This window comes from Anolis carolinensis, chromosome 5, assembly GCF_035594765.1.
Source record: "Anolis carolinensis isolate JA03-04 chromosome 5, rAnoCar3.1.pri, whole genome shotgun sequence".
NCBI lineage: Eukaryota > Metazoa > Chordata > Lepidosauria > Squamata > Dactyloidae > Anolis > Anolis carolinensis.
The window spans coordinates 57,528,604-57,540,765 of NC_085845.1; the positions used below are offsets into that span (position 1 = coordinate 57,528,604).

At 38.3% G+C, this 12,162-nt stretch overlaps 1 protein-coding gene across 1 annotated transcript in view; it reads left to right on the forward strand.

The window, feature by feature from the left end:
• Positions 1-4,009: 4,009 nt before the first annotated feature.
• anxa10 (annexin A10) overlaps positions 4,010-12,162 on the forward strand; it is a 59,166-nt gene continuing 51,013 nt past the window's right edge. The window contains exon 1 of the mRNA XM_062981363.1: positions 4,010-4,284. Coding sequence (XP_062837433.1) covers positions 4,219-4,284 — 66 coding nt within the window. The 5' untranslated portion in view covers positions 4,010-4,218. The remainder of the gene's footprint in view (positions 4,285-12,162) is intronic.

Genomic DNA, 12,162 nt, shown 5'->3' on the forward strand with positions numbered 1-12,162 from the left:
TCTCGGTCATCAGCTTCTCTCATGTCCCCGCATGGGAAGCTGATGCTGACAGACGGGAGCTCACCCCGTCTCGCTGATTCGAACCGACAACCTTCAGGTCAGCAGGTCAGCCGGCACAAGAATTTAACCCATTTTGCCAACATGGCTTCTTATATAAGTTAAGTATATGGATATAAGGTACTTATATAAGAAGCCACAGTGGTGCGATAGGTTAAGCCCTTTGTGCCGGCTGAACTGCTGACCTGAAGGTCAGCTGTTCGAATTCGTGAGATGGGGTTAGCTCCCGTCTGTCAGCCCCAGCTTCCAATGTGGGGACATAAGAGAAGCCTCCCACAGGATGGTAACACATCTGGGTGTCCCCTGGGCAACATCTTTTTAGACAGCCGATTCTCTCACACCAAAAGCGACTAGCAATATTTTCTCAATTTGCTTTTCTGACACAATAAAAAAGTAACATATATATACATATATGAATGCTTTTGCCACATGGTCAGTTAGCAAGCCTTCATTTTCATTTGCCGTTTTGTTTTCCGTTTCCTAAAACTCGTTGACTAGTTTTTGTTAATGAATTAAGTTTTCCACTATCCACCTCAAAAAAAAATAGTTGGAGGTTTTGCTCTCTCAGTGGTTGAACTAGTGATTTATTCTTTTGAAGGTCACAGTTACATGATGCATACCTTGCCCTTGGGGCATGCTTAAGGAGCCGTGGTATTGCTTGGAAAATTACATGCCCATTTTTAAAAGTTCAAGTTAATTTAAGCAATGAAATGAGCCAACCAACTGCCAACCTAACAGCTGCCTGCGTGAGCAATGCAGACCACACAGGCACAAAATAGGCACTTAAAGGCATCATGTTCTTGGCTTAAATTACAGGCAGACCACCATTTTCAATAAAACGAGGGACCTTCCCTTGAAATATATTTACCAGATATTATCGAATTTCCAAAGCATTGCTGTTTCTTTAAAGAGAGGCTGGGAAATCTCTGAGAGTTATCAGCACCTAACAACATTTCCTCTGGAGGTAATTGTGTCCATCAGAGAGAGATAAAATTAGTATATCTTTGTAAATCAGACCAGACTTCAAAAGTGAAGATGGTCCACACTATTCCAGAAACCGCCATGTATCTGAATACTTTAAACATCTGCATTTGCTATACAGTGAAGAAAAGTGCACTCAGAATGAAAAGGAGATGGAACTATTTACCTATTCTAACAAGGGATACAAAGTATGGGGATTTTTAGATTAGTGGAGAGGACTTCAGATATGTAAAATTACATATCTCTTGTCTCCATAAATTTGTATAGCTATAACTACAAAAATTATGCTTGCCATGGAGAAAGGAGAAGGATATGTGTTTTTCTCCTTCTATACTAGAACCTAGAATTATCCAGTGATGAAGAATAGTGAGAAAATTAAGACAGAACCAATAATACATCTTCAAACTTTATGTGGGAAATTGTGGAATGTGGAATTCTGGCTGTGTGGAGTCATATAATTCAGTTCAAAGCAGATAATCTGGGATCAGATCCTGGGATGATATAATAGGAAGAAGAAGAAGAAGAAGAAGAAGAAGAAGAAGAAGAAGAAGAAGAAGAAGAAGAAGAAGAAGAGGAAGGAGAAGAAGAAAAAGAAGAACTTGACACTGTTGGGACCATCCGCACTGCAGAATTCTAGTGATTGACACCACTTTAATGGCCACTGCATCATCCTACAGCAGCCTGCGATTTCTAGTTTGTTGCGGCATGAGAGCATTCAGACAGATTAAATATCTCACAAAACTACACATCCTTGAATTTCATAGCATGGAGCCATGGCAGTTCACAGAGTCAAACTGCTATTATTATTATTATTATTATTATTATTATTATTATTATTATTATTATTATTATTATTATTATGCATTCTACAGTGTAGATGTACCCTCAGTTGTATTAATAAAAACTTCATGTGTACATCTAGAGGAATTCCATAGCAATTCAGCCATAATTAAACACCATTAGAAGTTGTACTGGTACCATTTAAAATAAGTAGCAAACCATTATTAATTCATTAAATCTTAACTATAGTAGAATTAATCATGGTATTGTGGTTATAAAGTGTACTTTCATAGGAACTGAATGGTAATTTTGAATTAACTGGTGTACAATGCCATCTCATTTCAGGAACAGTTAATAATGAATAAGAAACAAATTATTATATCCTCTGCAGTTCACTGTACATGAATTAAACCCAATCAATATCTTGTTATTCTTGGATATGTAAGGTCACTTTACAAGGCCCTAAATCACTTTCAATGTAAAACTATCAGCAGTAAATTGCATTCTTAAAATAAGGATTACTTACTATCTGGCAAGCCAAAGGCACAGTCAAAACATAATGCAGAGGCCAGGAATGGGTTGTTATTGAATAGACATTATAGAACAAAGCAAAGGAGAGGTAGAACAAAGCTCAGCACAAGGAAAGAAAGTAAATTGTGCAGGCAGCAGCTGGGTCTTTTTAAAAAAAAGATATTAGGGCAAATTCACTAGTTTGTTTTTTACACAGGCAAAAAAGGTTCTGCTTAAACCGAGGTCTCCTTGAAAGAAGAAAGGAAAGAATCTCAGGAAGCGTTTTTTTTTTTAAGTTCAATGCCAGGAAGGGGAGTCTCGTAAGTTTCTCATTGCTGCCAATAGGGTGGATCTTCCTGAATCTTTCAGTTGCTGAGCCGGAAATTGCTTTTTTTCATTAGCTGATTTTGGGAGGCTCCCGAAAACGGATCTGGGTATCCACCAAAATTCGGATACCGAAGACGGATAGCAGTCCAGCCGAATTGCACAACCCTGCCATGAGCACATGCATAGCACTACAATATGCCAACAATTTTGTGGCAGACATGAAACAATAGTTCTTTTACTCCTGAACCCAGAAACCTCTTCTACCTGAAGTACATTAATGATATCTTCATAATTTGGACTCATGGAGGTCACTTATTCCAGATATTCCACCAGAATTTCAACAACTTCCATCTTACCATCAACCTCAGTCTGGAACTATCAACAGAAAAAGTTTATTTTGAGGCCACCACTGTACAGTTACACAGTGGACATCTATGCACCACAGTATATTGGTGTCAGGTCCCTGGCTGCTGGGCACCAATAACCTTATACAGAGGCCAGTCTCTATCTAATATCTTTATTAAGGAAATATATAAAAGCAATAAAAACAAGTGAAGAATATAGTTCAGAAGCAGACCTTTCAAATGAGGTCAAATATAGTCCAAAAATGTATTGTCCAATAAATGATATTAGAGTTCAAAGTTTTAATCCACTTGACCGAAACACACACTATTGCCAAGCAATAGTATGGGGAAATGACAGAGTCTTAGAGTCCAATGAAGCTTGGCAACAAGGCTGGAAATAAACTTGATTCTTGACTAGATCCGTGACTGGAGACAAGGCAAAACATGAAGCATGAAGCAGGGTCCGTGGTAAAAACGCAAGGCAGGGCAAGGCTTGAAGCTTGATCCGGGAAGCAAGGAACTGGGTTTACGAAGTCCACACACGATCTCTCTCCTGAAGATGATCAATTGACTCCGCAAAGAATCCCTCGCGCCAACCACCTATATTGGGTCTCGTTTTCCCGCCAACAGAACTCTTTCCCTAGAGAACGAGAAGCGAAACCCAACTTTGTCCAGATGTGTGACTCCTTAGAATTTCCCAAGGGAAGCAGGCCTAATCAGCTTGATGTTTGGCGGCTAAGCGTAAAATCCTCCATTGGGCTTCTCTGACTCCCCTTTCTCTAGAATAAGATTCCTTCCTGGGAAACGGAGGGGAGTTCTGCCCAAGGCCTGTTTGGCTGAATTCTTGAGGGCAAACATCAACATCCTGCAGGTGAAGGGACTCCGGCTCTTGCTGAACCGGCGAAAACCCCATGTTTTCCTCTTCGTCTGCCACAATAGTACTAGGAACAGGACTACAAGGCCCATGAGTCATCACAATTGGAAACCTATTGACATGGTCAAATTACACCAATGTTAGTGTATTATTTGATGTTTTATCACCCACATTCAGACCTCAATAGCATGCAGAATGTTTCCAGTCAAGCTAAGTAAAGCCCAATGTTTTGATATTATTATCTGTGTTCACTAAGAGCTGAGAGTGAGAGCTGGTGTAGCAGAGTGGATCAGAAGGAATTATGGATCAGAAGACCCTTCATTCAAATCCCTTTGCAGCATACTCATGGAGTGGCCAAACCTCAACCCCATTCTGCAGTATGCCACTAATAATTCTCAATTTGTTTTGAAGGTATGTATTGTGTATGAATGAAAGTGTAACATAGATTATTAAAGGACATATAAGTGTTTTCTAAGAGTAAAGAGAAATAAGCTCCCTGCTTTCTCTGTCACACCCCTGGCCCCTCCTTACTTTGATAGCCCTTGGGCATGTGGCTGGCAAGGGTCTGACAAAAGTTATATAGCTGACCAGGAACTTCAACTCTGCAAATCTAGTCTATCAGTTGACCTAAAATAATACAGAGGAGCTTGTCACACAACACTATTAAACTGCAATTAGATTGTGTTAGTATTGTCTTTGCCTGGTGTTTTTCATATGTTGTCATGGCTGTATGTCACTGTGGAGTCATTTGAAAATTAACACTTATTTCAAATATTCCATTGATCACCCCTTATGGTTTAATAATCACCTTAGGTGCAAATGTCTAATTTGCTTTGTTGTGATATTAGAAGTGATGTGGACTCAGCAGAGAAACTAAATATTACTTCATAATTGGAATGTGAAGACACCAAGATTCCCAAGCATTCCCAATATCATTGCTGTAAGTTTGTCCTTCATTCTCCAACACGCTTTTAAATATTATTTTTAGGCGGGCTTGTAACACAATAGCACAATTTTCAAACAATCCTGTTAAGCATTATCGCACAAAGACACCACAGGGTTCAGAAAAAGTTAAAAGAATACATAAAAAGTAGGTGTGTGTTGATCCATGAGAAAAAGCATGGAAAAAATGGTTGAAGTGGCATGGTATCGTTCATCTTCCTGACACAGTGGGATTCCATAATAGCATCATTACATAGTTGCACACTGGCACAATAATGGTTTTATGGCTTGAGTAGATACACAACATGTAAGGTTGTGGGTGGGATGCAGAATGTGAGATAAGAGTGAATATACACTTATATTCTGGCATTAGATCGTATCATAGAATCAGTTATGACACAAACATAGTAATACGCTGGTATTTCATAGTCAAACTGTCTGTTTTATGGAGTACACCCTACTTAACCATCCATTTGGAAATTTTAATGTGCTTTGATAGGAAAAGGAGGCTTTCCTCGAAAGCTTCCAATATACAGTCATGCTATATTGACTCTGTAGTCATATCTATGTTATGCAGAGATTTATATATGCCAGATATAATCATACAACATTGATTTGGGGCCGTGTGCATTAGACGTAATCATATGGTACAGATCTGTGACTTTACAATATTGATTTATTTGGTCTGTTAGAAAGCAAAAACAGGGATGTGTCCTAACAGTTAATGACTCATACAGGCACAAATACGTATACAACTGTGTGTGTGTAAAGATGGGTGATAAAGAATGTACACATGAATAATTATAGCCTTAAATTAAGATACTTAGGATAGGTACTTTAACAGGGCACCAATTTACACACAGGTTTTCTAAATTTATTCCAACCTCATTGTCTGATGTAAATTTAGTTAAAGATTTGCACAATTTGTCCCAGATATTGACATTGGGGTTGCATAGCCATTAGCCAACACCCCAAATGTACAAGGGAATGCCCAACCACATGCACATGTGTATCCATGCTCAGAGGTACTATATGCACAACTCTACTTCTGCAACCTTGAGGATGTTTCCTGTCCTATGAAAATGTCCAACCTCTTCCATAAGAGAATTTGTTCCAGCCACAAGTAAGACACTAATAGGGTGGCAACCATTGGATTCGTCTTCCCCTTTGCCCAATTACTGTTATGGCAGATGTCAAGCTGTGTGTTTCATCTATAGCACACTAAAAGGACACAAGTTTCCTTTTGTTTTTAATTTTATAATCCACTATTTCAGGCATAATGAATATTTCTAATTATCATGCAAAGAACTGTAGATAAACATGTGAAATCATTGGAGACTTAGAAGCCTTTGACACATAAAACGGTTGAAAAAAATAGCTTGTTTACTTTTATTTTTAACTCATAAAACTGAAGTTGCTATACAGCTCATTATTTTTAACTCTGGCTTGTAGCTCCAACACAGAGTTCCACTACCCCTTAACATATCTTCTAGAATATGGATTACTTGTTATTGTTGGAAGTAGTTATTCTGAAAACCTCATATGATGTCATTGGTTGTTTAGTATTTATACAGTACTGTCAGGAGAAGAACTCGACTCAACTATATAAATATAAAGAATCTTTCTTTAGGCAGGATAAGGAAATAGGCTTGGAATTAATTAAAAAAAGCCTAGAGTGCTTATTTGATTCTTATTATTCCATTATTTATTTTTCTCATTTTATTTTATTTTTACACGAGGAAGAAAATACCACATGGGAAAGCATCGTTTGCTTTTTCTCACTACAGATATTATGAGACAGCTATGAAAAGTATCACCATTTAATATTGTGCTGGTTGTTCTTAGAAACCCTTGGAATACACTTAACATACGGTCTTGTAAGAAAATCTAAAGAGTTATCACTATCCACATTGCAAGATAAATGAGTTTAGGCATAAAAAACAAGAGTTCTGGGCTCAAGATAATGTCAGACTTTTGCTAATGCTTTCTAGATACAATGCAAGGTGATTCTTCCAAAGGGCCAGCCTGTTAAAACTACCCCAGGTGGTTTTTCAATAAGTCTCCCTCCTTGTACAAATGTCAGACATTATTATGTCTGCTGAAGAGATTTGAAAAAGCTGTGAGGTGTGAAAAGGGAGAAGGAACAAAATTTGAACATTCTATTTTCCTTGTTTAAAAATGAGGTGCTAGCCACCATTTCCCCCTTCATAAATTAGAACTAAAGACACTGAGGAGATGTATGCATTTCAGACCTCAGCGTTCAAAAAACAGATGTTATACAGAAAGAGATCTACCCCCCCCCCCCCCGAATTAATAGGTTTAAATCTGATTTAGACAAATAGATGTAGAGACATGGTTCTCAACCTTTTTTTGATCAAGGACCACTTGACCAGGGACCACTCTCCAACATTAGTACTAAAAGAGTTAAAAATCAGGTTTTGGACAATTTTAGATTCGGTTTGGCTATTTGGGGTGCTGATTCAGAAAATTGCATTGGATAGACCACATCAGCTCTAGTCTCTGATACAGAACATATGACATCCAGTAGTCACCATTTGCTCACCCATAGAAAACCATATTTAATAACCTAGAGCTGATGTGGTCTATCCAATGCAATTTTCTGAATCAACACCAAAATAACCCCAGAAACAAGCCTAAAAACTAAGACATCAAGAATTTTGTTTTTGGAGTTGGATTGTGTTATTATCAGTGGTTTTTGTTAATGCTCGTGTAACAAAAAAGGAGGGGAGGGGGCCTGAGGTTGAAAAAATACCAAAACACACACACACACACACACACACACACACACACACACAACAGAGCACAAGACCCAAGAAACTGTCCCTAACAGCTCTAATAATAACAACAACAACAACAACAACAACAACAACAACAACAACAACTTTGGGGGGCTCTCCTTCTCTCTTTCGCTCCCTCTTGTGTGCTACCAGGTGAGTCTTCTCCGGCCTGGCCTCCCTCGAACCACAATATGTTATAATGATATATGATGTAGAACTGGACTTGGAGATAAAAATATGTTCAATTTACATCAACAATTCAATATTTTATTTTACTGTCTCCTAAGAAGTATCCAAACATGTAATTTCCTTTTTTGATGTATTTTTCGTGGTGGTTTTGAACAAGCAAGATGAAGTCTTTAAAACATACAAGGAAATTCCCATTGCACCAGTAAGCCTGCAGAAGTCTAGTTCACAGCAGAGGTAAGAGCAATGCACCTGCACAGTCAAATTATACAAGAATACCATTCTGCAAAGCAACCTGTTAAAAGGGAAATTAGACAGAACCTATGAGCTTGTTCCTGCTGTACCTATCCTGATTTTGAGGCCCTATACTTCAGCTGCTTCAATATTTTTGCCAGGAATATTGGCCTTGTGGATAATAAGCCTGAGAGCTGCTTCTCTTTCACTTACTCAAGCAAATGTTCCTAATCATGACTTTTGAGTTCAAAAAACTATCCAAAGAGAGCAGAAATCCTACACACAGTGCAGTGATTATGCATTGGCACAGCTCTTCATGTTAGCCATACATTATTCAGACTTTGTCTATAAAGGATTTCAGCCATGCAAACATTGCAGAGGGATAATGTCATATGACTGACGCCACAAAATTACTGAGGGAGAACAGAAAATTGAAAACAAAATGTGAAGCGACCTTGAATGAAAGGGGGATAGAGGAAAGAAAAAAACCAGGTAGAATTGGACAAATTGGAAACAAGAAATGAAAGCTTCTCTCGGTAAATTATTCATCACAAGAACTCCTGCAGATTTATTGGACATTATGGGAGTGCAATCCAACAAGCACTGCCACTACACAAGCTACTTGAACTGACTATGGTTGCTGCAGAAGTTGTGTGTAGAGGAGCAAACCCTCTACTATGGAACAACAGTGTAGTGTGATAAAGACCTTAATGTCTTTCTGGTATTGTTGTGATAGTCTCAGTGTTGATAGTTACCGAGTCTAGTGATACTGGCTATACTCCAATTTACTTTCTAGTTTAGAGAAATGTATGCCCTACCCTGGTAAATCTAAGCAATGGCTTTATAAAGCATACAATACAAAGCAGGTTTTGTGTAGTGTGGAATTAATGTGTGTCATCAAGACAGTGTAACACCAACCAAGAGTAACACCAACATCATGATCAACAAGATATAAAAAATAAGCCACAAATTGACCTACAATGCAAGTAGGAAGAGAAAACATCTCTGCGTTCCACTAGGCTATACTACTAAACATGTATATTTCTCATTCTACTGGAAGATTGTAATTGATGTCAATTATCGATATTTAAAAACATATGATGGATGCTGCTAGATTTAACAATGCACAAGGATGTTAACTCCTGGATGCCTGTGTGCACTTAGATGCCTGTTTAGAGATGTGTAATTCCTCAACAGATGAGATGCCATTACTTAGAAGATAGATGGATAAATTACATTCATAGAATCATATTGTTGGGAGAGACCACATCCAGTCCAACTTTCTGCCATGCAGGAACACACAATCAAAGCAGACAGAAGGCCATCCAGCCCCTGCTCGAAAACCTCCAGAGGAAGAGACCCCACCACACCCTGAAGCAGCATATTCCACTGCTGAACAGCTCTTACCATCAGGACGTTCCTAATAATGTTTTAGATGATGATGTTTTTCTATATGTAACTATAGAAAGGGACAGGAAGCTCTGGCGTGGACTGGTCCATGAGGTCACGAAGAGTCAGAAATGACTGCATGAATAAAGAAGAAGAAGAACTATAGAGATGAAAATGATATAAAGGCTTAACAGATTTCTACAACTAACTTCAAATTGTATTGAAGCTATGTGATAGCAAGAAAGAATCTGCCACATGCCCATCAGGAAAACTATGTGCTGGTTAGGAAAGTCTGCCATTTAGTGACTGAAGGTGGTATTTCAGCCATCATACATACTGACAAGTGAATATTAATTTGTGTGTTGCAGTAATTACATAAACCTCAGATAAATATACCTTGAATTGCCCTAGTTCTGTATCTAGGTTTCATTGTCTTGGAACTATGGTTCTGACAGGCAGATATCCTCTTTTGTTGTTATAGATGTATAATATAGTGCCCGTGTCAATTTGTAAGCTAATGAGCTAATATAGCACAGTTTATTTAACTCCCCGGGAGCACAGCAGGTGTTCTCTTATCTTCCTTGCTTCAAATTTGATTGCCAATTAGAATAGAGAATAGATAATAATATTCAAGCCAAAGGGTAAGAAAGAAAAAAATGTTAACACTGACAACCACCGCTGCAAAATAAGTAGTTAGCACTAGGTTCAGACATCTCTCTGGTCTTAAGGGCCTCTAATGCAAACAAAAAGTTAATATTTCATATCCTGCAAGAATAATTAATTAGATGGGCAAAATAAGGTCAGCATTGAAAGTTAAGAACTGATTGTGAGACTTTGTTGTATTTGTAGCAAATAGTTTCAAAGTATGAAAGTACAACAAATGGCCTACTATCTTATGATCTATACCAGGCATGGGCAAACTTTGGCCCTCCAGGTGTTTTGGACTTCAACTCCCACAATTCCAGTAGGCTGTTAGGAATTGTGGGAGTTGAAGTCCAAAACACCTGGAGGGCCAAAGTTTGCCCATGCCTGATCTATACCGTTATTATCTTTTTCATTTTCAACCTTTTAATTATAAATGGCATCACCTAAAAGTTATCATTTTTAAAAGTAGATACTAATTAGAACAAGAAATGCCAACAAACCACACAAAATATGCAGCATAGCCAAGAGCAGAAAAAAGAAAACAGTTTTTCTTCTTCTGTTGTTTGAATTCCTTTTATTCTGCCCTATGTGGGTTTCACATGTCAGCATTTCCAGTTTGTTGTATATCTGTGTTTCAGTGTAACACTTCAAACGTGAAGTCCTAGGTGTATACCTCTTCAAAGTAGCCACTAGCTTTATGACATGTATGAAACAATATCTCTAGATATATACAGCTCTCATAATGACGGGCAGAGTTAGCAAGTAGAATCCTGCTACGAGATTACTGCAGAGTTCATAAATATAACTTTTGGACTATATGAAGCAGAATCCCCACAGCCAATATAGCCACTGAAAGCTGCAACCCAAAAGACTGTTCCAATCTTTGGCCAGTATCTCTAGCCAGTGCCACTTATTGTATGAAAAGAGCTAGTATTGTTACAGAAACAGTTGTCTGGCTGTTCAGCATCTTGCTTGTTTTTTTGGTTGGCAAAAACAATTAAGATTCTAGTAATTCAAAGTAAGAAGGGAGGGAGGAGAGATTATTAGGAAAGTTTGGGAATAAAGTGCTGAAAGAAAGTTTGAAAGGAGAGCTTAACTTTAGGCAACTTCATACTCTTAGCACATACTGAAGGCCACGCTTCATGACATTGAGATCCTAAGACATTAGGATGCCATGCAAGGTGGACTGCCAAACTTCCTCAGCTACACATCTTGAGATAATAGATGGGAACTGTGGGATAGTTCCCAGGAGAATGTCGTGAAATGACAAAAGCATACCTTATGATTGTCGTAATGTGACAGGACCATTCTGATCTGTATTATCCCCCGCCCCTTTCAGCTACTTTTTAAAGGTTGCAAGGTGATTCTATGTTTATGGTTCATGCTTTTTTCTTGGCCATACTTCCTCCACACTACTTGAGGAGAAGTAGCAAAACAGACATTCCTTATGGTTTCATTAAGAGCTCTTCCAGATAGCCTCATAATCCGAGACAAAGAAGTGGGTTTAAAAATCACAGAACCTTAGGGCCAGTCCAGACACAGAGCTGTCAGTTCCAGTTGTAGCGGATTTTAGAAATCCACACGATGGACATGGGACATATGCCAGAAGTTTTATTTTAATTTTTTTATTGACTCTCTGAGATGTGCTAGACCTCATAAGCACTGATGCAGATAAACAAAAGTGCACATAAACAGATTTCTTGTCATTATCTCTCATCATCCTCCTGCTGCATTTAGGTTTGCCCTCTTAAATGTCGCTTCCCTTTGGGTTCACTTGCCTGCCATGTTGGTGCTAATTCTGTAAATTCAGTTCAATTATAAATATGAGTACAAGGAATGGTTGCAGAGAGTTCTCATGGAAATTGCTTTCCAATTGTGCTTCCATTTAACCACCTTTGTGTCCATGGCTCCATTTCTTTACAGCCCTCATCAGCTATTTCAGAATGTTTAAATGTGCACATGAGCTGGTACAATCAACACCAGCATATAGCAATGAAGTGATGCCAAAATCGGATTTTAAGTGCACCTTTTTAACATGTGTTTTTCAGACGATAATGCAATCTAGATTGCATTTTCAGCAAATGTCATCTAGCCA